The sequence below is a fragment of the Perna viridis genome, chromosome 6, assembly GCF_037379345.1.
Source record: "Perna viridis isolate PV_CMFRI_1.1 ecotype Kerala chromosome 6, ASM3737934v1, whole genome shotgun sequence".
NCBI classification, from domain to species: domain Eukaryota; kingdom Metazoa; phylum Mollusca; class Bivalvia; order Mytilida; family Mytilidae; genus Perna; species Perna viridis.
The window spans coordinates 34,174,258-34,201,953 of NC_142450.1; the positions used below are offsets into that span (position 1 = coordinate 34,174,258).

At 32.0% G+C, this 27,696-nt stretch overlaps 2 protein-coding genes across 2 annotated transcripts; both read right to left on the reverse strand.

Annotated features, from left to right (window-relative positions):
* Positions 1 to 12,627: 12,627 nt before the first annotated feature.
* Positions 12,628 to 16,297, reverse strand: LOC148614657 (uncharacterized). Its single transcript, XM_088588921.1, has 4 exons — positions 16,144 to 16,297; positions 13,986 to 14,096; positions 13,027 to 13,131; positions 12,628 to 12,780 (listed from the first exon to the last, which is right to left on the reverse strand). Exons 1-4 carry the CDS (start codon positions 16,183 to 16,185, stop codon positions 12,649 to 12,651), a joined length of 390 nt encoding a protein of 129 aa, XP_088445047.1. The 5' UTR covers positions 16,186 to 16,297; the 3' UTR covers positions 12,628 to 12,648.
* A 7,754-nt stretch (positions 16,298 to 24,051) lies between these two features.
* LOC148614658 (uncharacterized) lies at positions 24,052 to 26,355 on the reverse strand. The gene is made up of 3 exons (XM_088590463.1): positions 26,254 to 26,355; positions 25,138 to 25,179; positions 24,052 to 24,183 (listed from the first exon to the last, which is right to left on the reverse strand). Exons 1-3 carry the CDS (start codon positions 26,353 to 26,355, stop codon positions 24,052 to 24,054), a joined length of 276 nt encoding a protein of 91 aa, XP_088446589.1.
* Between the last annotated feature and the right edge of the window lie 1,341 nt (positions 26,356 to 27,696).

A 27,696-nucleotide genomic window follows, 5' to 3' on the forward strand; every position in this document is an offset into this window, starting at 1 on the left:
GAGCCATCCATTGTCGATTCAAAACTAGAGTTATACTTCTCGACATACACATACATATGCTATGTACATTACATTGGAGCAAAAAAAAAATTGCCCTGTGGCACCTAGATGAGCTGTCCCGTACTATCATACATCGTGTACTCATTTACAGCACTAGATTAATCCTACGAGGAGGAATGACCAGACTAGAGAAAGCTATATTTTCATAGCCTAGCTGGTCAAGTGGTCTAGGGCAGTGGACTTTGTGCAGGCGGTATTGCCATAGATGTCACAGCGGTATGAATTCGAGTCCCGCGGAGGGAACGTCAGTTCTAACATCGTTGGGAATTTTTCAGTTTTCAGACATTTCTATACGTTTACATATCTTCCCTGTATCAATTTGATCCGATGGAGCAGTGTAGTGAATAGAGTCGTCACATTCTGAGACGTTTGTATAATATTGAATTGTGGTGACGTGCATCATTAATGTGATCTTCTATCTTACATAATAACATCTAAATGAACTGTCCCGTACTACCATACATCGTGTACTAAGTTACAGACCTCGATTAATCCTACGAGGTGGAATGACCCGGCCAGCGAAAGCTATACTTTTATATAGCCTAGCTGGCCGAGTGTTCTAGGGCACTGTGCGCTTATATGAGCACATGTTTCTAACATATCTGTTATGCTTTGATCTCAATTGGGCTGAAACCGCCATAAAATTGTAATGCTCTTCATCTTAAAAACGGAAAAAGAAATGTAGATTTCAGTGGATTTTTATATAGACAAAGAGAATAAAGGGTATTGTTAAATATAAATTAAGTACATAATTATTTACAAACTATCAATTTTAGATCCACATGTGTATCATCGAAAAGTATCAAAATTTACACATACACTGTTTATGCAGATAAAAAGCTTGACTAAATCGTGTCAGTGCAATTTCCAATAATGTAATCTCGATACACAATTATAACCAATTCTTTATTCTCTTGTCGGCTTGAAGTCACCACATATACGAAACATCACGGTCAAGTAAAAATAAAATTTGGCTAGAGCAAAAACGAAATTTTATTGCTGTTCTACCACAAGAAAAGAACTCATATTAAAAGGCTTATCTTTGAATAACATATAATATCTCTCTGGACTAGATAAACGTTTAGATCTTAAATACTAATCCAAAAATTGAACTGAGTTTTACAACATAATGACATTTATCTTCTGATATTATCCGTCCTTAATGTAAATTGAAAGTGTTCTGTCAAATTCCTGCAAAGCAGAAAATATTTATGATAATAATAAGATATGTAGTTAATCAATCACAATTTAAAATGGACGTTTTCGTTGAAATGTGCAGAAATACATTGTATAGTGTGTATGTGTATTGTACAATATGAGGGAGTTGTAAGAGCCTGAAATAAGTAGACAGTTTTGAGTATACCAAGGATCAGATTGTTAACTTTAAAATTGTTAAAAGAAATGCATTCCACCGTTTTAAGTTATTAAAGCAATTAAAAACCATTAAATATTTTATATTTAATTAAGTCCTAGGTATATTTCGCATTTGTTCTACTTAAACATGAGGAGATAACAAATTCAAATTTTTGAATGTGCAGCTACAATTAATAAACGTTAAGAATTCGATTAAACGCGGAATGCAACATAAAAGTAATGTGAGAAAGGTGCAATCCTAATCGTATACTTTACTCTTGCACTACATAAGTGTCATGTAGTTTTATTCATTCTAAGTATACAGAAAACATCACTATCATCCTTGCCACTTAGCTTCCATAATAAGGATCTACCTCATTTTCGTTAGCCGATTTCTTTCCATGGTAATCAAAAGTCTATCCCTTGATTGGTTTTCCTCTATGAATTTATTAATGCTGTATTTGAATTTGATGTTCTATCGAAACGTTTAAAACTCGTGCTATTCTGTTTAAACAGTCGTAACGTTGGTTGTCATTGTAAATTGCCGAATTCTTCCAATATCACCTGTCCTGGACAGATGGTTTCATCTCGTTTGGAAATGTACGCTAGTAGTACGCGCTGGGTTTGTTGCTTTGGATTGGCTCCGGAATATTCACCAATGTTGCCAGGAAGTAAACCGTTACCAATCTGTTTGTCAAAGCCATTCTTAAAATGGTCACCCTAGAGCTTTATCAGAGCTTGTTTCTCATCAGTCTCTTTCAGGTTTGTACTACTCCCAGCAGATGATACTGGAACAATTAAAACGTCTGATTCTGACTGAAAAGTACATTAAAGTAGTAACTAAAATGAACGAAAAGTACTACAAACTTTAATGAAATAAGCGCAATAATCCAAATGATAATTATGTAATTTTAGTTATTTGTATTATGCGTTAAGTAAAAGTTTAATGACACCCTATGAATTGGTAAAAGATAATTGAATTATTACGTATATACAGCTTCTTTATTTTACTACTGTATGCATTCCAAATCAATATGGCAAGTTATAACCTGCTGTGATTTTTTTAACTCCTGCTTGTTAAAAAAAAGTAGGAGTTACGTAAATGAACGCCCCTAGCGGGTTACGAAAAAAAAAAAACCGTTGACGTTGCGTTACTATGTGAGTTATTTCCCTTCGACCACTGACTAAAATGTCATGTAATCGAAATTCCCGTGGATATTTCGTTCGCTAATTGTATTTTACTAAATTAAATAACCTTCGCGGAAAAGACAGACCAAAAGATGTTTACGAGAACCGAGAAAAAAAGAGAAACAGACGAAAGTAATAACGACAATTTGGAATGAAAACAGGGTAGAAGAGTAATAGAAGTATCAACTCGAAATTCAATTTAGTGAAAATTCTTCAAATTCTTCAAACTTCTGCCACAATCGTTGAAATCAAACCTGCCCTTATTTACATGAACATGTACACTTCTCATCTAATTTATTCTCAGTTGATAAGCTATTATATAATTTAAATGTTACAATTTGTCGCATAAACACCCACCCAGATGATTAACAAAGCAATAACACCATACCATAGACTGCAATCATTCTTTAGAAAACTGCATGATCAAAATTACTTCGCCACCGTCTTTGCAAAGTTCTATTTTATTTGTCATTTCTTTTTCAGATAGCCGTGCTAAAATTCTGTCGAAATTAAGAATAGTACAATTTGTTTCCAACCTAGCAGATACTTTTAGTTCGTTTGATTCAGCTGTTTTAGTTGATGTTGATTGTTTCTGTTGATGTTTTGTTTTGTTTGTTGTTGTTGTTGTTGTTTTCTTCTTCTATTATTTACTTACTTTTGCCCAAACACTGCATGACGTTGTACCACTGGTATAAGGAATCAAACCAAAACAATATGGTATCGGAAAAGGGGAGATCGACTCAAACATCACAATTAAAGAACTGGAGGCGAATGGCTTTTTGGAAAGTTTTAAGGAAAAGTGTATAGGATTTATAGATACTCTGTCACTTACGAAAGTAAAGCGGAAAATTGAAAAGAAAATCTTTAGTCAGGTGGTAATAGTAACCGATTTATTAAGCATATCATATGACGTTCATGATGCCATCGGGGATGTAAAAGCTTTGCAAATGCTGAAAAAAATGATTTATAGTCACACCTCTGTTGAATTTATCATGAATTCGTTTAGACAAAACAGGGACATTAATATCCCGAAGTGAAACGTTCACATCTGTTCCGTCTTATGTAATTTCAAAGCATATGGTTACGACAATGCGTTGCTTTGCATTGGAGATAAGCTTAACAACGCAGAACGTGGAAGAGTTGTAGAACTCGGCGAACAGCTTTGGATAAATCGTTTCATTTTTGACGGAAAATGAATGAAAAAAAAAATAAAAAAATAAAAAAAAAATAAACGCAACGATCTTCTACCTGTCCATTTTATCTTGATTTTGAAGAGATCTTATTTCGATACAAAAACGTGTTGTACTTTAAATCATTTTTCCATTCTTTTAAAATTCATTTGAAACTGAAGAAAAACTGTATCCAAGACCTTCTTTTCATTAATTTTGCTACAAGTACTTTATATGTAACAAGTGTCGTAGCAAGCCTAACATTTGAACATTCACAACCGTAATTACATGTAAAGATAAGTGACGTCGCCGAAGTAAAGTTTGACGTTACAGAAAAAGACCGAAAAAATTGTAAGTATTCCCCTTTAAAAGAGCATGAAGGGTTAACGAGTTCCGTTGTCAAGTGATTTTTTTTAATATCGTTGGATAGCCATTACAGTTGATAATTATATATATATATTTTAAAGAAAATTCTTTGCACCGTTATTTCACAGTACTAAGAAATGATTTAATACCTCCGTTTTTTAACAATTTTCCTACATATCCTATGTATTTTCATCATTTTTACTTGTATAATTCAAATCTATGTACAAAGAAATCGAATTCCGAAACGATGTCATTTTTTTCTGTCACATGATTGCATTCGAGCCGATCTTTCCGCATGCATAATTTCAGAAAAAAATTAAGAAAGCGATATTTATATCTCCTACCTCAAGGTTTTCTTGCACCTGGAAACAATTTTCAAAATCATATGTAATTTTTTTTACAAATGTAATTACTAGTTATTGTAATGTGTGTCATATTGTTTCATATTACGTTTAAGGATATTTTAATCGTTTCTTTTTATTATACAAAGGGGTCTGTTATTGTTAGAAAAGGGGCGTAGTCGTGAGGATATTTATCAATATAACCTTGGGTCCATCTTGAAGTATATTTCCTGTTTCTATCTTAATCTGTACACTGCCTGAAAAAAGAAACAACCTGTTATCGGTTGTTTCACAATGATATCCCAGTTTAACATACCGGTAAAATGTTGGAAAATTTTGGGTACTTTTAAGTGCACAACTCGGAATGTGAACACGAATGTTACGAACATAGGGTGTCTTATGCATTTAATTGTAATGACATGTAATGATTGTATTTAAAAGAGTAATCAAGGGAACCAAGGTTATAGCGGTAATCAAAAGAATGCAATCCGGGGACAAAGACCAGACATGGAAAACAGGCATACCCAACAAAGAACAAGTTTGGTCAATAGTTTTGCTTTATCATCGATTTCTAAGTGTAGGTCAAGATATGAGGCTGACCTTACAGTGTCTGTAGTATCCTTTATCTCAAGTTCTTTGGGGTAGATGCGATGTATCAAATCCCCGAAATTGTTTAAAGGTAATACGACATCTTTATAGCGGAAACTGAGATTAAAGGATCTAGCCAAACAATATTATTTCTTTCGGATCAAATCAGCTATAAAGTCAGCCTCATAAGAGTGAAGGAATAGGTCAGCAAGTAAAGGAGCCCAATTTGTTCCCATTGGAATGCCGACCGTTTGTTGAAAAACACGTCCACCACACTGGACAAATACGTTGTCGATTAAAAATTTCAGCATTTTGTCAACATCTTCCTCTGTATATTTGGGAGATGATTTGGAATTATTTCTTACAAAGTATGAGGAATCTCTACTAAGAACTATATATTTGTATCTAGGTGTACCATCGTTTTTGGAAAAGCAACGATGTATAATGTTTTTAAGTCGGGATTTTAACTGAGTATGGGGAATAGAAGTATACAGTGTTGAAAAATCGTAGGTTTTAATGTTATTATATTCAGATAATAGTTTTGAACTGATTGTCTCCTAAAGATCTTTCGATTTTTTCAGGATCCACATTGAATTAATACCACTACGGGAATAATAAATGTTATGGTAGGAGTACAGACCCTCTTGGACAGTTGTTAGTATAGAAGTTAAAAGTTTTGAAAGAGGTTAGGTGGTATATTTTGCAGATCCAGCTATGAAACGTTGTTTGTATGAATTCTTGTGGAGTTTAGGAATCCGGTACATAGACGGAAAATCACAATCATCGTCCTTGGTAAAGAGACCAAAAGAGGATAGCACAGATTTATGGTTTTCCACAATCTCTTCTTTGGAAAGTGTGGTAGCAGTATAGGTCTTATCACTGCTATTATTTTCTACGTCTACCTCTGATAATAAACATTTGATGTAAAACGTTTTGCAGACAAAAAAATGTTGTTTTCGGCTTTGTCTGCTGGTACGACAACATATTTGTCATGTGTAGTAGACAATGTTTTTATTACATCGGGGTCTTTGAAAACTGATGTAGGTTTGGCACTCATTGACCTACTTAACACTTTCATTCGTTTCAAAATTAAAGACCTCACGGCCTTTAACCACTCTGACAGAGAATCAATGTCTTCTTGTTCTCGTTTTATCCATTTTTTTTCATAGTCCTCGACGGCATCCATAAGAACTTTTAAGTTATAATTCCAATTTATGGAGCGTGGGTCACGGTACATGGGACCTTTAGAAAGGATATTACGCAGAGATTCGTTTTCGATGATGGTTAAATCTCCCGTAACGACGTGACCAGAAGGGCCATATTTGAATGGAGAGTTTTTGCCAGAACAGTCAGGTAGTTTAGCCTTGAAATCCTCAATCGCGAGGTTCTGCAATAGCCTTTTATAATTGAAAATTTTGGATGCTGTTTACATACAAATTTGCACAATCAATTGACAAAATTGTAGCCCTGAATAAATTAACAACTAACCAACAGATGCAAAAGGAAAAGCCTGCATAACCGGAATAGTTTTTGATAAAAATGAACAAATGACCTGACGTAATTTACAGAGTGTATAGCAAGTGTTTATTGCTAAAAAAATCATTGCACTTTGTATTCAATTACAAGTTAGTTTAAAAAGAAAGTAAACAAGTCTTATGATTGTTTGCAAGTATGATCATGCTTAAGGGAAAACAATAGAGTGGAAACAGGGTTTCTCCTGATAGATTACCTCTGTCTTCGATTTTCTTTGGTGATGTCAATAAATCTGTCTTGATTGGTGATTCAATATTTCTTGTTACATCGATATCGGACATATTGTCATACGCCTAAATTATAAGGCATAATGAGGGTATATTGCTCCTGCTTCATAACGGTATATTGCACTACAGACCGTCAGTATAACATCGCCATCGGGCAAGTTTATCTAAATTGTAGTCAAAACAGTATAGAAGATTAATTGTAATATCATAAAAAAAATCATTGTCTAAAACACAAGATTATCCTTTAAATATTCAGTACGATAATTAAATCTTTATACAAGATATCAACCTATGATTATTTTGAGATAACACAATAAAAAGTATTAGCTATACTCAAAAGTATTTCATTGGAAATTTTTGAAAATGACAACTTCGGGGACACCTAAAGGACAACATGCAAAGAACAAAAAAGGAAGCAAGGCACACAATGAACATTGTTTTACAATACAATTTATCGACAAAATAATTCCACTGTTTTGAGAAGTTGCCGTAGTTAACTGAAAGTTATTTTGGTCCCTAAATTTTTAACCATACGTATTTCTTAACATTGAAATATTTAACTTTTCGTTATAAAGATATTGAACCCTCTATAAATTCTTCGTCTGCAATGCTCATCAAATACGTCTTCCCGAGCTTCTTAGACAGTTTGTTGTTGTTAATTTTCAATTTAGTTATCATCGGCCATTGGCAAAGACGTATTCCTGATATAATCGTTCCTAAAATATATCCCTTACTTGGTCTTCAGTTTTCGCTCTTCCTTTTTTTCTGACACAAAAAATTCATACTATTATCATGAAAAAATACCAATCAATATCCTTAATTTTAAATAAAAGAAAACGACAAGTGAACGAACCACCGTCTCAAAATTTAAATGCATGACATCTAATATACAAGCAAATGTAAAGTATCATTTTGTAAAATTAATAAAAAAAACAATTAAATTTTAGAGATGATTACTTGATATTTATCTAACGTTTTAAGGAAATCAGTAATTTATAGAATAAAGCACGACTCTGAAAAGCACATATTATCTTTATGATATCTATTTGTGAAAGGTCATATAAATATATACAAAAGAACGGTTTTAAGTAACTAACCTTCATATCAGTATTTTCGTCTGGTTTCGGTGTATGATAACAACAGTCGTGACAATTCTTTATTAAAATCAGAATATTAAGTAAAACATCTGCGCAAGACAAAGCTGTTGTTGCTATGATAATTCTGTCATCTTCCACTCTGAAAGTATATAACTGTACAGCAAAATAACAACGTCAACTACAAATTCCAAAGTTCTATAAACAATCACAAACCGTTCATATTCCTGTGTCTTTGAAGTATTCTCTAAATATGACTAGACAGTTATTTTATAAACCAAGGAGAAAGTAATAAATGCATAAAAACATTTCGTGTAGATAACAATAAAACAAAATGACAAAAAACGTTGCTTCCCCTTCCTTTTCTGTATCCCTGTTTGTAAAACACACATCTAAAATGCCACCAACATTGATGAAATATCCTACCCCAACACGGCACAACAAAATATTAGTCTTCACTCTCCTTTCTTTTAACAAGGTGTTTCTGACTTCATTTGACGGCGAACTTTTCTTTTTGCTTCCTGAGGCAAAAGTTTCATGAACATTCACTAGAAATGTACAAAAAATATCTAAATAAAAATCCCAATTCAAACACATCACTACAGCATGTGTGTGCCTGTCCTTTTTCAGTCAATAAAGAAACACTATTTTCTTGGTTTGATTTGCTTGGAAGATTTTGAATGTTGTTTATACTCATAAATGTATGAAGCATATGAACGGTTCAATATCCACGACTAACGTTGGTAAAGATTTAAAGGAAAGCTTTATTTACTAACTTGCAATACCACTTCGATTTAAGACTAAAGCTGAATGAATGGTATGATCAAATCGTTTTATTGGTGTTTTTAAATGACTTAGGAGGCAGTTACTAATGAATTTGCAAAAAGCGCCCAGCAGAGGTGTATGTGTATGTAATTGTCGCTGCGTTTTTTCATGTGAATGAGTATACATAAGGTATTTTCATAAAGTTAAAGGATATGCTTTTTACTAAATTTAAAGTCAATGCAAATTCTTACGGTTTTTTAATTATGTGTGTAAATGTTATAAAACATGGCTACTAGGGACAATCCGTTTTTTGATTTGACATACTTAATCTTATATGCATTGTACACAAATGTTCTACCTGAGGGATTGTTCCGCGGAAAGAGGGAAGAGAATTGTGAAAAGGAGTCTAAGGTACCGAATGAACAGAAAGTAATACTTAGATATTAATGATACGAACTGGTCTTGTCCTACTTGTTAATATTGTTGCGTTTTTGATCATTTGTTGTACAAACCGGACATCGTACCGACGAACTGGAGTATCAATAGGACTGTTTAGCGCTGTGTTATTATTTCATGTTGTCTACTATGGATACTATGGAATAACAACTTTCACCTTAATGAATGGCTTATATAGGGCGACATTTAACCGGAACGAGGGCAATAGAGAATGGACTAAATTCTTCAACCGGTTTGTGATAGTGTACAGAATTTTTGATATTTCCTATGACGTACTGTTGATAATTTTTAACTTTTAATTTTTAACTACATCAGTAGTTTTGACGGTTCTCATATTTATTGACGTCGCTGTTAATCTTATTTCATTGATATGGTACTTCCGGCTTAGAGACAAGGTGGACTAAATAGCAATTACAAAACTGAAGGCCAATATATTTACCATGTATAAAGCTTTTAACATGGGTAAGAAAAATTACCCTGAAGTATGCCGGTATTGCATGCTTATTCACTTTCCTACAATGTGTCTGTGTTTCTTTTTCGTCAGTATTTATATGTAATATATGTTTTTTTCGGTTTTCTACGTTACATATGTAGATCGTCTTTGTATCCTGTTTTCAGGCCATGATTTTATTTATTTTGACATATTTTAATAATTCCACTGTAATAATGTTAGACGGTACAGAGTCCTCTTTAAGGGAGACCATAAAATGTTTTGATTCCTTCCACTTAGTATCTGGTCTAAAGGTTAATACATCAAAAACCAGAGCAGTTTGGATTGGGAGTAAGAGATTTTCTGATCTTGTTCTATGTTCAAATTTAGATTTGAAATGGTCACATTCTAATTTCCGTGTTCTGGGTCTGGATTTTTCCTTAGACTTAGGTGCTATGGTTAATATAAATATTGCAAGAAAAATTAAGGAGGTATCAAGAGTGTTAAAAAGTTGGGAACATAGAAAACTGACACTTTTGGGAAAGGTTACTGTAGTTAAAACATTAGCAATTTCAAACCTAATTCACCTCTTTACATCATTACCAAACCTACCAGACCAAAAGCTAAATGAACTTAATTCTATGTTATTTAAATTCATGGAATGGCAAATCAGACAAAATTAGGAGGAATACTCTGATAGGTGATTTTGAACAGGATGGGCTAAACATGATTCATATTTAGTCTTTTGTGTCTTATCTTAAGGTGAGTTGGGTACAGAGGTTCTTTAGGAATCCTGGAGGGCATTGGCAAAAACTTTTGTTAAAGATATTTTACAACTATGGAGGTGAACGTGTCTTTCAACTTCAAAAAGAAAAAGTCAAGGATATAAGTGTTAAGGCTGCTAATCCTTTTTGGAGAGATGTTTTATGTAGTTTATCCTTTGCAAAACCAATAGTGAAGAATTGTGTGCAAAGTATGCTATCTATCGATATCCTGAGTTATGTACCTTGTGAAAAAATGAATTATTATAAAGGTTGGAAAGATTTTGGTGTTTAACATTTGTACGATATTATAGATCCACAAACAAAGAGCTTCATGTCTATTGATAGAATCAAGGAAGTGATTATTAGTAATAATTTAATGAGATACTACAGCCTGATATCTAGCATACCAAAGTTTGTAAAAGATTACATCAGAAATAATGAAAATAATATTACTTTTCAAAACTTTCATGCAGAAGATTCTTTTCTCAAGTCATTATTATCAGTAAAAAACGCAAAGTTTGTTTATAAAAACTTAAGAGATGGCGTCTTTTTTTCACTAAATGCCAAACTTGAAAAGTGGGAAGAAGTGCTTGAGATAGAAATTAATGATTTTTCAAAATATTTCCATCCTTTGAAAAAGGTATGCAATCACACTTATATTAAATCTTTTCAACACAAGATACTTCATAGAATTCTTCCCACAAATAAATGTTTGTACTTAATACATCTAAATGATACAAAATACTGTTCTTTTTGTGGATCTGAAGAAGAGACTATTCAACTTCCTTGTTATGAATGTAGAATTATTAAATGTTTTTGGGATGTTGTGTTACATTATATAAAGAATTTTTATCTAGATTTTCAATTGAAAAAATCAAGTGTTATTTATGGATACACTGATCATACTCCATTTCTTAATTACATTGTTGTTGTTATAAAAAAAAACTATATCTACCAATGTAGGTTGAGAGAGAAACTTCCAAACATAGGACTAAAATTAAAACTTCAATATTTACACGATTTACAAGACTTCATTGCAGTAAAGAACAATAAAATTCTGAACTTTGATCGAAGATGGACCCCTTTTAGACATATATTTCCATAATTACCATGTCATGTAAATATATATACCGGCAAAACTTTTCTCTTGTATTATTTATTAAGCAAAGCAGGCAGTGTGAAAGCTGGATGAGAGTGTGAGTGAAAGGCCTTTTTCTTCTTCAATTTACAACTTGTAATTTATTTGTATTAGATTTACATTAAAATGATAGTCAGTCATACTTTCTTTTTGTTAAAATACCCCGAAACACCCTAGTCAGGCGGTGGTGTATGGGATGTTGTAAAATCTTGACTATGAAAAACAAATGAAATATAAAAAAAACTAATTTCATTGTTGACGTTTTGCTTTTTCTGCCGGTACCTAATAATCATCAATAACCAATAAAAATCAAGTATCAAACTTGTTAGGTTGTCATTTGAAGAATACCTTTAGAAAACTACCTTTGGTCATTCGATTTTAAGGGAAAAAAATGGTACATTTTGATACGTACTAAATTTTATTATTATTTTTTATATATTTGGATTAAAGAAAAATTGTATGTAAATCATTATTGGAATGTATGATTTGCTTTACTTTGATTTTCTACAAATCCTGTAAATGTAAATCAATTCAACTTAAGAAATCAAAAGGACAATCATATTTTTACTTACAAAATGTAAAACCGAAATTTTATTACAATTAAGAAAAGTAAAATCAGATATTAAATAAAGTTCTTAGGCAGAGAAACCACCGTGCACATCCACTAATCAATCAAAATATGATTTTTGGGTACCCTTACACCTCCCATTTACAAATCAATCATTTAGTCGCCAAAAAATAAACTGAAGCATTTTTGCATATTTTTTGCCCCTTTTATTGCCTCACTGAGGCACAAATCTATATTTTATGTGTTTTGATTCATCGAACTAATTTTTTTCCTGATCGAAATAAGTTGGTATAGATATAGGTATCATCTGACAGCCAAATGTTAGCTTTCTAATAATACCAAAAAAAAAAGTTGCGGTAACCCTTAGGTTTTTGTAAACTATAGTAATGTAAAGAAAACGTACCCCTACCCCACCGAATATATGCAACATTTTATGGGAAATCGAAAATCCCATTGTTTGCAAATTATCTGACTACAAAAACGCAACAAGTCATTAAAAGAACCACAGAAGTATTTAACCCAAACCCCTTTCAGTTTTTTTGACATAAAAAAACAAAACTTAATTGGCCAGTGATAAATACACTTAATTTCTTTAAATTGAAATGAGTTTAATTAAGTTTGTAAATGACTTTGGCATGTTGGCATATGTGTCCTAACTGTTTGCTGGCGGTCTGAAGGTCATTGAGTGACATGGCAGTGTATGCTGCTGTTGTATCGTCAATCAAAGTTATCATTGACATCTGTAAATCAAAATTGTATCAACTAGTTCATGTAACACGTACGAAAATATGTTATATTCTAACCCATTTATTTGTATGATATTATCGACTTCTTCATAATTTTATAATGCATATAAACTCGAATCAGCAAAAATGTTTATTACAAGTAAACTTTTGTCATTTCTTTATACGAAAAATAAAGTAAACATTTTGTCGTCTGAAAAAATAGTTGCTATAAAACCAATAGAATTGACAATTATAATATACCTCCAGTGTGTGAAGACCGTGAGATGTATGGACATCTGTTGTCTGATCACCAGAGAGTTGGTACAAGTAACATTTACCGTGTCCTACCAGAGCCAAAAGCATGTGCTAAAATAAAGAAATGATAATATTAAGCAAATCCAAACTAAGCAGACGTTACTCAAAATATCGATATAGATTTGTAAACAATCGTATAAATTCTAGACTGGATCTGGTCATCTGGTCTCAAATATCATGATGTGTACTTGTTGAAAATGAGGTGTTATCAGAATAAGGTGGACGTTGATAATCGATGGCTATGTCATGCTATGCCGATAATTTGATTAAAAGAAACATTAGCTGCTTTGGTGTTTGTTATTTTTTGTATAATTGCAATCGTCTTTTGTTCCGTCAGTTAAGATGGGAAAACCAGTGATAAAAAAAATTAAGATTCGTTTTGAAATTTCAATATCCTCTTCGACACTATATAGCGCTGAGACATATTTTGATAAAAAATCGATTACATTGCCTCTGTGTTAATATAGAATTGTCCATATTCTTCGTGTTTAATTACCTAAATAAGAGCAGGCTAAATGATCTATACTAAAAACGTTGAATAAAATTTGTATGACTCATTGGTCGGTTTATGATAAACCATTTGCAATTCAACATTTTAATATGTAAAAACGCAAAGATTACTGAAATAAGAATATTTCATGCATCATTTTATATTTTCTAAATAGTTTGTATCTTTTATTTACACAAATATATTGCTTTTGATGAATCTGTTCTATTTAATTAAAATCAAATCTTAAATTACCTTAGGTTTTTATTTTGTTCATACCTGTGTTTACATGTCTGCCAATTGCATTATACTTTGAGCAGTCTTTCAACTTTAGTTCGGCTGTTCATAAAGGCATTAGACTCAGATAACTACACATATTATTTCAAACTTCATTGTCATGTGTATAAGTTCGACTTACTGAATGTGAGTCATATCTAAATGTGAAAGTTTCATGTTCCCCTGGCTCCTTGGTTGGCCCGGTACCATGATGGGCGTGGTGTCCATGGTGTTTTGTTGTCATTGCCAAAGCCTTTATCAAAATAAATTTTCATTTCAATCGACAAAAAAACTTCCTTAAAACTTAATAATACAAAACGAGACGACAGTTTAGTATAGACGTAAGGAAAAAAAAAAAAAAAAAAAAAAAAAAAAATAACCATATCGTAATTTGTTTGGATAAGGGATCAAGTATTTTGGGCATTTTTATTCTCTGTAGCGTCAAGAAATAACTAATATCGTTATCAATACACACCATCTATTTTGTAAGGTAAATCTTATGCTTAAATAGACTTTATATGAATGCTATTTGACCTAGGGTATTGTATGATAAATCTGAATATAGAAAAGGAGAAATCTTCAGATATCGAAATGACATCTATTCTATACGTTATGGCAAACTTAAGATGACAAAATTCCTATTTATTAATATTTGTAAATATATATAGTCTTTATAAATGATAAGAAATGAATTATAAATATTTATAATTCATTTATAAATATTTATAATTATATTATTAATATTTATAATTATATTATAAATATTTATAATTCAATTATAAGTATCTAGAATTATTTATAAATATTTGTAAATAGGCATTTTTGAGTTGCCAGAATACGTCGTTATGAAAATTTCGTTATTGCAAACAAACATACGGATGAAATGTAGATTTTAGTGCAATGTAAGAAGTTATTACATATGTATACAAATATGACAGGATTTGATCCTGTGGTCCTTTTCACAAAAAATTGTAAGTGTAAAATTAGTCGTAGGTTATGACGTTATAGTAAATAAAAGTATTGTGACGTCATAACTTACGACTAATTTTAATCTTACGATTGTTTGTGAAAAGGGCTGCAGTTTCCAAGTTTTGTGTTCATAATATATAATATAGCTAACAAAATTTAATGTTCAAATTATGCAATTTAGATATGTTACATATTTCAGACGATTGTTGAAACAAGAAGAAAACGTTGTTTAAATGCACCATGGAATTAAACATACACTATTTTCCTTTGAAAAGAATATATGTTTAAAAAATAAAACATGAGATTTTTTTAACCGGAAACTGGTAAACTAATTCGGGTTCACGTTTTAAAATTAAACTCGTTTTCTGTTTTGGACGACTAACATTACAATATGATTATGTAGCCTCTATTCACTGCCATAGATCTAGTGTTTATGTGTGTTATTATGTGTTTGAAATGACGTTTCACCAAAAACAACGTCTTATAAATCATCTTGCGCTGTTAGAAGCATGTTATGGGTAAGAATTTTCTTTCATGGAAATTTCAAAAGAGTTTAAAATGGAAAAAAATGTCGAAATGCTTTAAGATGGCATTTATGATTAATTAACATTGTTCTTTTATATATTTCCACAAATAAATATTTTAAAAAATGTCCTTTCAAATGGATTTTTCTTCACATTCTTGTGTAATTGTTGATCTTTGAAGCTTTCTGTAACTTTAAGTCGGATATCACATAATTTAGAGACATATCATCTATTCAGGTCGAACAGACCCTGTCATGTTCAACGACTCAGAGATAAGATTTGGAACACATACTTGCTTCACATATTGTGACCTATTTCAATCCACGTAGTAAAATTATAATGACATGACTTTGAAATAGGTGAATAGTAAATTCAAATATGACTTTAACCACAAATCAGAAATATGAATATTGCATAAGCAAACTGTTGTACTGGTCTCAAATTCAAAATTTCCTCGGAAATAAAAATAACTTTGAAAAATGAGAAGTGGCGAAAAGCTCAACCAATTAAAAAATTCAATTTTGAATATTTTGAAACATTGAAACTAAAACCAATTAATTATTATTACGAAATTTAAGAAAATAGCAACAAAAATAAACGAAACAAAAACAAAACGAAGATAAAAAAAAAACACAAAAAACCAAAATAAACAAACAAAACCCCCCCAAAAAAACAAAAACAAAAAACAAAACAAAACAAAGAAACAAACAAAAAAACCCACACAAACACACAAAAACACATTAAAAATACACAGGCTTTTTGAATCCTAACACATGGTAGTATAATTATTTTACAATCAGTTCTTACCTGGACCAAAAATAGAGAGCAGAGAACTACAAACTTCATCATGGTGATCTTTCTTGCCAAATAGAACGTTTGCAGAAAAATAGTACGATAAGAAATAGACTTTGTAATTTATAAAGGCGAGATTAGAGGCCTACGCAAGGAAAATTTGTGAACGAATTTTGGAACATAAGAACAATAAGTCATTACTGACTAATCATTTCATGTTGTCGACTAAAGTAGTCATGAAGTACGTTTAAGTTATATCTTGATGATATCACGGCTGACTATTCTTATTCGATTTTGAGCACCCGTACAAGCGAACGAGGCTTTCTTTGACATTAGAGTTTTATGGTGTGATGCATATATGTTATCGAACAAATACATAATTTATAGCGATAGTTCAACTTAAAGCCAATACATTCTTGTATTCTACGTCTGACAATAGCTGGTGGTTGTATGATTTAAGCAAATGCTACATCAGTTTTCAAAGACCCCGATGTAGCAAAACATTGTCTACAATACATGACAAATATGTTGTCGTACCAGCAGACAAAGCCCAAAACAACATTGTTTTTGTCTGCAAAACGTTTTACATCCAATTGTTACTATCACAGGTAGACGTAGAAAATAATAGCAGTGATAAAACCTATGCTGCTACCAAACTCTCTAAAAAAGAGATTGTGAAAAACCACAAATCTGTGCCATCCTCTTTTGGTCTCTCTACCAAGGACGATGAGTGGGATTTACCGTCTATGTACTGGATTCTTAAACTCCACAAATATCCATACAAACAACGTTACATAGCTGGATCTACAAAATGTACCACCAAACCTCTTTCAAAACTTTTAACGTCTATACAGCTATCAAAGAGGGTCTGCAGTCCTACCACAACACTTGTTACTCCCCTAGTAGTATTAATTCAATGTGGATCCTGAAAAATTCGAAAGAGCTTTTGGAGACATTCAGTTCAAGACTATTATCACAGCATAAAAGCATTAAATCCTATGATTTTGTAACACTGTATACGTCTATCCCCCATACTCAGTTAGAATCCCGACTAAAAAAATCATTCCTCGTTAAGTTTTCAATAAAGATGACACACCTAGATACAAATATATAGTTCATGCTTTGTAAGAAATAAAATCAAATCATCTACCAAATATACAATGGACGCGTTTTTCAACAAACGGTCGACATTCCAATGGGAACATATTGTGCTCCTCTTCTTGCTGACCTATTCCTTCACTCTTATGATGCTGACTTTATAGCTGATCTTATCCGACAGCAAGAATATTTTTTAGCTAGATCATTTAATCTTAGTTTCCGCTATATGGATGACGTATTATCTTTAAACTATCCTAATTTTGGGGATTTGATACAGCGCATCTACCCCAAAGAACTTGATATCATTTCATCTGTGACAACATCGCTTCAGCACCTGCGTATGGAGTGTTCATATCACAACTCATACGTTATGCCAGAGCTTGCCGAAACTACGCACTCTTTTTGTATTGCGCTGGAATTCTAAAAAAATGGCTATTGGAACAGAGTTATGTTGATACAAGATTGAAGTCATTCCTAAAAAAACATTATGGTCGTCATCATAAACTCGTGGATCGTTAACGTGTATCTATCTGCGCCATGAAAACTGATTTGTTCAAAGTGTCATAGTTTTCCTTTCCTCTTTCATCGTCCCCGGACTTGATTTTTTATGAGCAACTCGGCGGGTGTTTCTAGAGAAGAAGAGCACGCTTACCCTATCGGTGCAACTGGTCCATGCTCCCAGTCTTTAGTGGAGTCCGAGTTAGTTGCTCATTAATGCTAATGTTACTTTGTATGTATAATTTTAGTTACTTTATATTCTTTGTTGTGTATATCTGTGTTCCATGTCTAGTCTTTGCCTAGGATTACATTCTTTTGATTACCACTATAACCTTGGTTCCCTTGATTATTCTTTTTAACAAAGCGACTATTTGAAATTAAAAAAATGAATCTATAGCTTCAGGGAAACGTATTTATTATTCATTTGATGCTGGGGAGAAAAGTAAAAAGGAGATGAAGGAGATATTTCAAAGTCGCAGGAGTATCTCAAACCAAAAATTTTTAAACAATCAATCAGTGCCGGCTAATATTCAGTGCCTTATTCAAGGAAAATTGTTCAAAATGAGAGTTTTTATTTAAATAAGACATAGGGTAGATAATTAATTATTGCAACTTTCTATGGTTTGAGAAAATATTAAAAACAGACATATTGACGTTTATTTTTATTGTGAAAAAGTATATTTGAGGTAAGACGAACCAAGATGTCAGCGGTGATAAAACAAATATGATCCAAGGAATTAAAACTAGACGGGAAAAATAGACACACACAACTTATAAACTCGGACTTCACTAAAAACTGGGAACATGGAAAATGCGCACCGGCAAGGTAAGCGTCCTGTTTTCTTTTCTAGAAACACCTAGGTATTACTCATAAAATTTAAATTTACTATGACATGGTGATCAAATCGGTCTTCATGGCGCATATGGATACACCATTATGATCCATGAGTTCATATTAACGACCAAAACATTTTGAAGTGATGACTTTAATCTTGAACCCTGTTCCAGAAGCTTAACTGTCAGAAGTCTAGCACCAAATAAAACGTCTACGTAGTTATGGCAAGTCTTGTATAACGTATATCTTGTCATATGAAAACTCCATACGCAGGTGCCAAAAGGCTGTTGCCACAGATGAAAGGAAAGTTGACAATACGAAATGAGAAGTCAAGACTTTGTGTTTGGTTCCTTTATCTCAAGTTCTTTAGCTGTAGATGCGATGTATAAATCCCCGTTAAGATTGCTGATATTTTAATGAGGTTAACATGAGAAATCGTATGATGTCCAATGCTACAGTTTTCTTTGTCTGCATTGAACAAATTACTATACGAATTCTTTATACTCTCATAAAAACATAATCAAGAGATAATGGCCGTATTGTCAGATCAATTTTTTTTCAATTAAACTCTTACACATGTTTAGTATAGTTGTTGTTTAAGTTTGTCTAATGAATTTGATATAACACGCATATTGTGGATTGGACTAACTAAAGAGTTGATTTAAATTAAACAAAATATCTTATGGCGGACTACTTTTGTGGATGTAAACTTTGTCAATTTTTGACAAAGAGGAAAACGACGACAAACTTGTGTTGCCTTTGCCCATAGTAATGTTTTTGTTTTGGATAATAAATTTCGGCGTTTTTAGACAGGTTGCTTAAATCGACAAAAAAGGCGTTCCTGAACGGTATTAAAAACTGCAAAAGAGGTTTCCCAGATAATTTGATACTTGAACAAGTAAGAAAGACTCAATACTTATATACAGTCGTTGATATACTTACAAGTAACGAGACTTACTGCCTTGAAAACCTTTATATAATTTGTAGGTTACTCGAATTGTGCATGAATGTTTAAAACCTGAACTTTACCTTTGTGTTTACAACTTAAGATGGAATATTGCAGTTAATGAGCTTAACTATTCAAATAAAGGAAAACTTTGAGACACGTCTATTTCTAATTTTAAAACGTAAATGAAGTCACTTAATCTCACTCGAATTGGAACCTAAAGAACTTATATACATGTCCAATTTAATTATCCTAATATTAAAAGTTCGTTATGTCATAGTCAAAGTCGTAACAGCAGACTAAACATTAACATAATTATATTTGTTTGCAAAAGACATTAAATTGACTGTTTGATTAAGGAAATGGGTCTTGACGACTTACCTTGCAACCCGTCACATTCACTGAGTCCTCTACATAAAGACAATTATTGACTTTGACGTTTTTTTTCTGTTTTAAGACCTTTCGTATTTCTTTGATCTACAAAACATTGCTCTCCTTGTGTACTAAATGTATACCAAAGCATGACAAGACCATTTACAAACAGAAGCATATTGCTGGCTCTTTAACATAAAAAGCTACCCCAATTTGAAATTACTCCTTTACTCACAACGATGGAGGGAGGATGGACTCAACAGTTACTGTGATAAAACCGTCTCAACATATGTCAAGTACGGATTCTAAAAAAATACATGAAAGGAATCAACTGAAATGTCTATCTACTTGTACCACTTTTTGATAGAATAAAAAAAAATAGATTTTTTTTTATTTTGTACAATTCACTTTCCCAAAATCTTTTAAGTCAGTTCTGCGTGATATAATTCACGAGTGATTTGATATAGTATTTGGAAAGATTCTTTATACTTTGTAAACTTTGATTCCAAATCATCTTCCAAAACTCCCGTAAAAGATCCTGATAAAATGCTAATCTTTTTTATTGGCAATATATTTGTCCGTGTGATGAAGGTGATTTCAAAAAGACGGTCGGCATTCCATGCGGACATATTATTTCATTCTTGTGAGGATGAATTTATAGCTGTTCTCATCCTAAAAGATAGAAACTGTTTAGCCATATCCTTCAATATCAGTTTCAAGTCCATTTTGTTTAATTAGGTATGTATTATGTAATTTCATCAAGTATTTAATCAAAGCGCTTATATATGAACACGGACAAAATCTTACCCTGACAAACCTGTTGTTTGTTTTAGTCTTTTTGTACATATATACAAGTACATGTAATTAATTCATCCAAAATATAGAAGTTTTCAAAGTATTTCTCTACTTGAGATGGTAAAGTCAGATTTCTAACATGTCAGCTTTAGCAAGCATGTATAGTAGAGTGATTGGAAATAGTTTGAAGCAAGAATACGTATAAGGGGTCATGGTCTCCCATGAAATTTGTGGAAAAAATTAAAGGTTGGGAAATCTCGCACAATTATTTTAATCACTAACCTAGTAGTTAAAAAGTCACAAATGTAAATCAATGGAGTAGAATGGGAAAACTTTAAATTCAAATTTTCTACTGTTTTAAAGTCAATTACAAGATATTTATGCCCTCTAAAATGTAATTACGATCCAAAATAAAGATGTGTTGTAATTGAATTTAGATAAACTGTCAATTGAATTTATTGAATGTGTCCCAATTGTTAAGGACTTAAAATACGGTTATATCAATCTGCATTTTATTATGATAATATACATAATGTGCAAGTACATGTAAGTTCTATTTTATGCAGCGTAAATTTTACTGATTACCAGTTTGTAGCTATTCTATACCAACTGGTTTCCTTTATTGCCCTATAATTGGAATCATATTATCAGCTGAAAGGGTTTCTATCTATATACCTACAAAATCTACTACAAGTATTATGCATGCTTTTCAAGAGAAAAATTAAAGAACTCTGTCTTTGTTCACATTACACACAATTTTTGAAAACTCTTCCACCAAAATTAAGAAAATTTGATTAAATGTGTTTTATTCGACTTAGAAAAATTTGCTGTATCATAATGATTTGACACTGTTGGTTGCTTAAAGTCTCAAATCGTAAAGGACGATTGGTATTGATTTTGGGAGATATGGCCTTAACCGAATTGAATTGAACTAGATTCATGTAAACTCAAGTAAAAACGAATAAATGTCTCTGATATTTATCCACAATATCTATACCACTAAGGTTAGACTGGCATTGTTGGTTAAGATTTGAACCCTTAAGGAACCATGGGTAAAAAAAATAGTCAGAAACAAACATTTCTCTGACTGAAAAATTTAAGTACCTGTTACAAGTTCGTAAATTGATATCTTTGCGATTGAATATAAGGTGACATACCACTGAAAAAAAGACTGGAGATAAATTTTGGGATTATGACTTGATTTGATTAGGAACAAGGAGTCGAAAAATGCATTTCTCTCATGTCTGGATGATTACATAAGTAATAAATAGAAGTTGTCCCAAAATGTGCTTTTTCTCCAAAGGAAAGTTCAGACGGATTTTAACCAAATAAGTTCCAAAAAAGGGGCCACATTGAAGCTGATAAAATGTTTTGATTGATTTGAACCAAATGGTGGCCAAAAAGGGCAACATTGATTATGGTGAAATTATCAACCTGTGTAAATACAATCAAAATTCAAGACTGTATCAAGCTACTATCAACCTTGAATAGTGCGTCCATACTTGAACCGACTTTACAAGGTTCTACCCTACTGTCATATGAAGATGTCCCAGAGGAAGCATATCACTAGGAATGGAATTCTACATTTTTAATTTTAAGTACAAAGAATTAACTGTGTGACACGTGTTATTTTTCGCAGTGATTGCACTGTAGTCATCATAATGTAACCAGGTCTTTCGAGTAGAAGTTAATTCTGGCATAGAACCCTACATAGGTATACCTTATTATACAAGGGAAGTTTCATATTTTCAATGAATTAAATTGAATTACATTTCTACATTACTAATCTTAACCATTCAATTCAAATTATGTTTTTAAATATAAGTCATGTATTAATTTCACAATATTTTAAAACTATCTTAAAATATCAACACAAAACTACAACATACTGAAACAGTTGCGGATCCAGAGTTTTAGGTAAGGGATCACGAAGTGAGTGTTTTTCATAATTGAACACACACAATTTTTCAAAAATTACATTTCTGGGGGGGGCATTGATGGTCCAAAAGTGTACATATTCATTTGTTATTGAACAATATATCATCTTACACTGATTTTATTATTTATGTTGCAAGCACATTATCTGAAGAGCCAGTACTGACGAAATGCTCAAGAAAATAGTTGCTTGAAATATATTATTGCTTCAGAAGTTTCTTTGTGTTCTTTCTCTCGAAGATACAAAATGACAGGAACAAATTTATTGCTTTACATTTTTACACAAGTATGAAGAAACGTTCTTATTTATGTAACTTCATCTAATCTGTAACGAGTTTGCAGCTTCCTTCCAGAGTTGTGGGACTTATAAATATCCTTATTCCATTCAACTGATAGAAACCACACTGTGGGTTTCTGTTAAAATAAAAAAAAATGACTGAGATTCCAAAATTAGAGCAACAAATTTTAATGTACATGTATATATCTCGGCTTATGATATATGATCTAAACTGCAGTTTCTGAAAAATAGGACAAAACAACCCAAATAATCAAGTACCTCAATTTCACCTATGTATAGTACAGGAAATGTCCCCAAATATTTCTATCCCTCATTTGAGTGAGCTTTTTTAGTGCTAAAGGTGTCGCCCTCCTTTCCGTTTCGCAGAGGAGTTCCCATCTTAATTTTAATCCTCATACACCATTTAATGGAATTTATTGATACTTTCTTGGAATCAATTAGTTGCGAACATTTGATATTTTGCACAAAACAAGATTATTTCATGTCAGAGAAGAATGATCTTTTCTATTTAACCATATAACAATGTACGCCGTAGAAGATATATTAACTTATGAATGTTAAATGTAATTCATTCTCGTCATGAAATAAACACAACAGTTGCTGATGTAGAGGACATTTATCAAGGAATTGACTGTCGTTGACAAGTGATCGTTTTGTTTTCAACATCAATCAGTATTGTATAATAAATGTGGCATCAATTCAATGGCGGATCCAGAGGGGAACAAGAAGGATGGCACCCCCTTTTTAATGAACAATTTATCATTGTTATGTGTGAAATTGACAAAAAATGGCAAAAAAATGTCTAAGCACCACCTTTTTCTGTGTAACCTCGACTGGTACCCCCTTGTCAAAGTGTCTAGATCCGAATCAAATGTATGTTAAAATTTGCTCTTAGGGTAATACCAATTGGCGTCTATACTTGCCCATCGGGCAATACCAGTCTGTTTCCACAATTGTCTAGAATTAAATAGAAACAAAGTAAACATCCACTGATTCTAACAAGAAGTTGTCTGTTTGCGATGTTGTTAAGAAATTTATGGTCAGCAATACATATGGGGACAATCTGAGCTACACTTTTGGTCTACCTTTTGTTTCTACTTTTGACTCCATAACAATAATACAATATTTTTAAATAGTTCAATTTACTTAATTAAGCTTGATAATGGATTTAGCATGATGACATATGTGGCCTAATTCTTTGCTTGCAGTCTGGAGGTCAACAAGTGATATGGCAGTGTATGTAGCTGTTATATCATCAATCAATGTTATCATTGACATCTATAAAGGAAGCAAAGATGACATATAAAATAGTCAACTAAAATTACAAATATATTATAAATAATATAATGCCAGCACAAAACACGAAAACAGTATTAAAAGCGTAGATAGAATAAAAACAACAAGACTACAAAATTATTTGAATAAATGACTTACATGTCAAGTACATGTCTTTTTTACGTGATACATAAAACACGTTATTGTATGTACCGAACTGACATAACAGTCTATTACATATCACTGTAGAAATTTGATTTTTTTCCCTCTCAGTTAGTGAGTTACCCTTTATCAACTATTTTTATATACATTTATACATTAAATGTGGTCGAGTCAGATAAAACCAGGTTTGATGTCTTGGTGAAAGTGAACACATTTAGGCGAATATATATATATATATATATATATATATATATATATAGTTCTAACATCGTTGGGAATTTTTCAGACCCATCTATATATATATATATATATATATATATATATATATATATATATATATATATATATATATTAGGTATCTAACCAATTAATATTGACTCTGATTCTGGAAACTTTGTCACAGAAACAATTTTATAGCCAGTTTATACAACCGGCGTCAACCGTGCAATATCAATTGTTTGCTTATAAAAAGCCATGCAACGCCAGCGTGCAACACATTTCCATATTGCACTAGTGCAAAAATAGTTAAAATTTGTGACGTTACATGTATCCGTGACAAAAAATCGTTTTAAACAAGACGTAATTATTTTGCTAACAACAAAAAGATTTTTGCATGAATACTGGGGAACATAATCCCTTGTAAACTCATGCAATCTACAATTCTACTCGGGATAATATTCCACAGTATTCATGCAATAACCCTGTATCATTAAATAGGTATTCCAGAAACACCTTTTGAAATAGAAACTATAAAAACAAATAATTATTATGCTAAATACTGAAAGCAAAACATACTTCAAGTGTATGAAGATCATGAGATGTGTGAACGTCTATAGTCTGAGAGAGCGTGTATAGATAATATTTATGTCCTACCACAGCAGTTGCTAAGATTAAAAGAAAAACAAAGCACTTAAAAACTTGCTTGGAGCTAGTTGGCATAAATAGAATTTTATGTAATCTCTAAAAAATGATTTTTTACACGCGCTATCTCATTTCTACTCCGTGCTTCGTTAAAACAAATTATGTACAAGCGGAAGTAAAATGCTTCTGATACCATTAGTTGGACAGTTAGTTTGTGACTTAATACGGTGATAATTAGTTTTGATTTATATCAAATTCAACATTCCAGTACTCTGTCATAATTATTTCCAATCAGTTTTCAAGAAATGCATTGTTGATTGATTAAAACATGTAACTTCTTGAATTTTTGTTTTGATTTGTTGATTAAGTACCAGCATATTCATCTATTACATATCTTGACTATTTTTTTTAAACACTGCATAATGATTTAGAGGGGAGAGAAAGAAAACGATAAAAGTTTTGCATGTACGAAAAGTCAAAGTTTAAAATATAGTTTGCATTCAGATGACTTTTGTCAATCGTATTGTGGTTGTATGACTGAAATCATTTCCACAAAAACAAAAACAAAACAAAAAACAAAACAAAACACAAACACAAAAAAACCCCAAAAAACAAAAAAACAAAAAACAAAAAAACAAAAAAGAACAAAAAAGAACAAAAAACAAAAAGAAAAAATTTACATATTTTGCATTTTTATTTTGAACAATGGTTGTGTTTTTTGTTTTGTTTTGTTTTGTTTTGTTTTTTGTTTAACTGTTTAGTTACATTTAACGGATAGCATGTTTAGTTATTATCATATGTTTGATATTGTATATGTCAGGAGTGTAATGCAGATAGGAAAGTCGAAATAATGAAATTATTTCTTAGTTAATTTTATATATAAAATACATATTGAACTTGCTATGTCATTACTAAACTGAAGGCTATTACATCAAATAAAGAGATCTAAGAAAAATCTGCATAATGTTACAGATGAGATATGCAAAAATGCATTCGACATTTATAAGCGAATTCATAATATCTGTCTTCCACTTTCAGACTGAAACTTACAGATTGTGGGTCATATCTAAAGTTGAAAGATTCACGTTCAACTGGTTCCTTAGTTGGTCCTGTTCCATGATGGCCATGGTGTCCATGATGTTTTGTGGTCATAGCAAGTGCCTATATAGTCCGCTATATAGATGACGAATTATCTTTAAACAATCATAATTTTTGGGGATTTAATACATCACATCTACCCCAAAGAACTTGAAATAAAGGATACTACTGACACTGTGAAGTCAGTCTCATATTTTGACCTATACGTAGAAATCGATGGTAAAGGAAAACTATTGACCAAACTTTACGACAAACGTGATGACCTTTCATTCAAAATTGTCAAGTTTCCTTTCATCTGTGGCAACATCCTTTCAGCACCTGCGTATGGAGTGTTCATATCACAACTCATACGTTATGTCAGAGCTTGCCGAAACTACGCACACTTTTTGTATCGCTCTAGAATACTAACAAATAGGTTTCTGGAGCAGGGTTATATTGCTACGAGATTGAAATCATCACTACAAAAGGTTTATGGTCGTCATCATGAACTCGTGGATCGTTATGGTGTATCTATCTGCGCCATGAAAACTGACATGTTCAACGTGTCATAGTTTTTCTTTCCTCTTTATTCTACCCTGGACTTGATTTTTTATGAGCAACTCGGCAGGTGTTTCTAGAAAAGCAGGGGACGCTTACCCTACTGGTGCACCTGGTCCATGCTCCCAGTTTTTTAGTAAAGTTCGAGTTGCTCAGTTGCTTTTTTACTTTGTATGTATGATTTTAGTTACTTTATGTTCTTTGTTGTGTATGTCTGTTTTCCATGTCGGATCTTTGTCCCTGGATTACATTCTTTTGATTACCGCTATAACCTTGATTCCCTTGATTACTCTCTTAAACAAAACGCACGATATCCCTCTTAGTAAAACCGAAACACACATATGATAAGTCCACCGGTTGTACAAATTGATTTTAATTCATATTTTATATTTGATTAGGCATAGGGGCCAATTACAGGGGAAAAACATTTATGTGATTTTGTAAAAATAAAAGCCTTCTTGTAGCCCCTTTAACAAACCAGAAATATCTGGACTAAAAGTACAGGTCATACGCTTTAATCAGATAAAGTGGCAATTTACGTTCATAACTAGAATCTATTATGTAACCTTGAATATATATATATATTCCGAACGTGAACGAACTTAAAGGTATCACGATTCCTGAATGTCGAAAGGAATTTTGTTTCGCTATCAAACGTATTTTTTTCTTTTAATTTTTATTAAATAATCCATGCGCGAGACTGTGCATTAGATATTCCGAATGACAGTGATACTTTTACAAGTTCAAAAATAAAGAAATTAAAAACCTGCAAATCGCTTTTAAAATTCGTTTTTTTCATGCCCTTGTTTCTTACTGACTTTGTTTGTAGAGAAAGGACCTTCTAAGGCAAGGGTGTGT

Coding starts and splice junctions, on each gene's coding strand:
- LOC148614657 (XM_088588921.1), bottom strand. CDS start 16,185: ATGATGAAGTTTGTAGTTCTCTGCTCTCTATTTTTGGTCCAG. Junction 13,132..13,985: donor TTAGATATGACTCACATTCA/GTAAGTCGAACT, acceptor TCTTTATTTTAG/CACATGCTTTTGGCTCTGGT. Junction 12,781..13,026: donor ACGGTCTTCACACACTGGAG/GTATATTATAAT, acceptor TTTGATTTACAG/ATGTCAATGATAACTTTGAT.
- LOC148614658 (XM_088590463.1), bottom strand. CDS start 26,355: ATGACCACAAAACATCATGGACACCATGGCCATCATGGAACAGGACCA. Junction 25,180..26,253: donor TTAGATATGACCCACAATCT/GTAAGTTTCAGT, acceptor ACGCTCTCTCAG/ACTATAGACGTTCACACATC. Junction 24,184..25,137: donor ATGATCTTCATACACTTGAA/GTATGTTTTGCT, acceptor CTTCCTTTATAG/ATGTCAATGATAACATTGAT.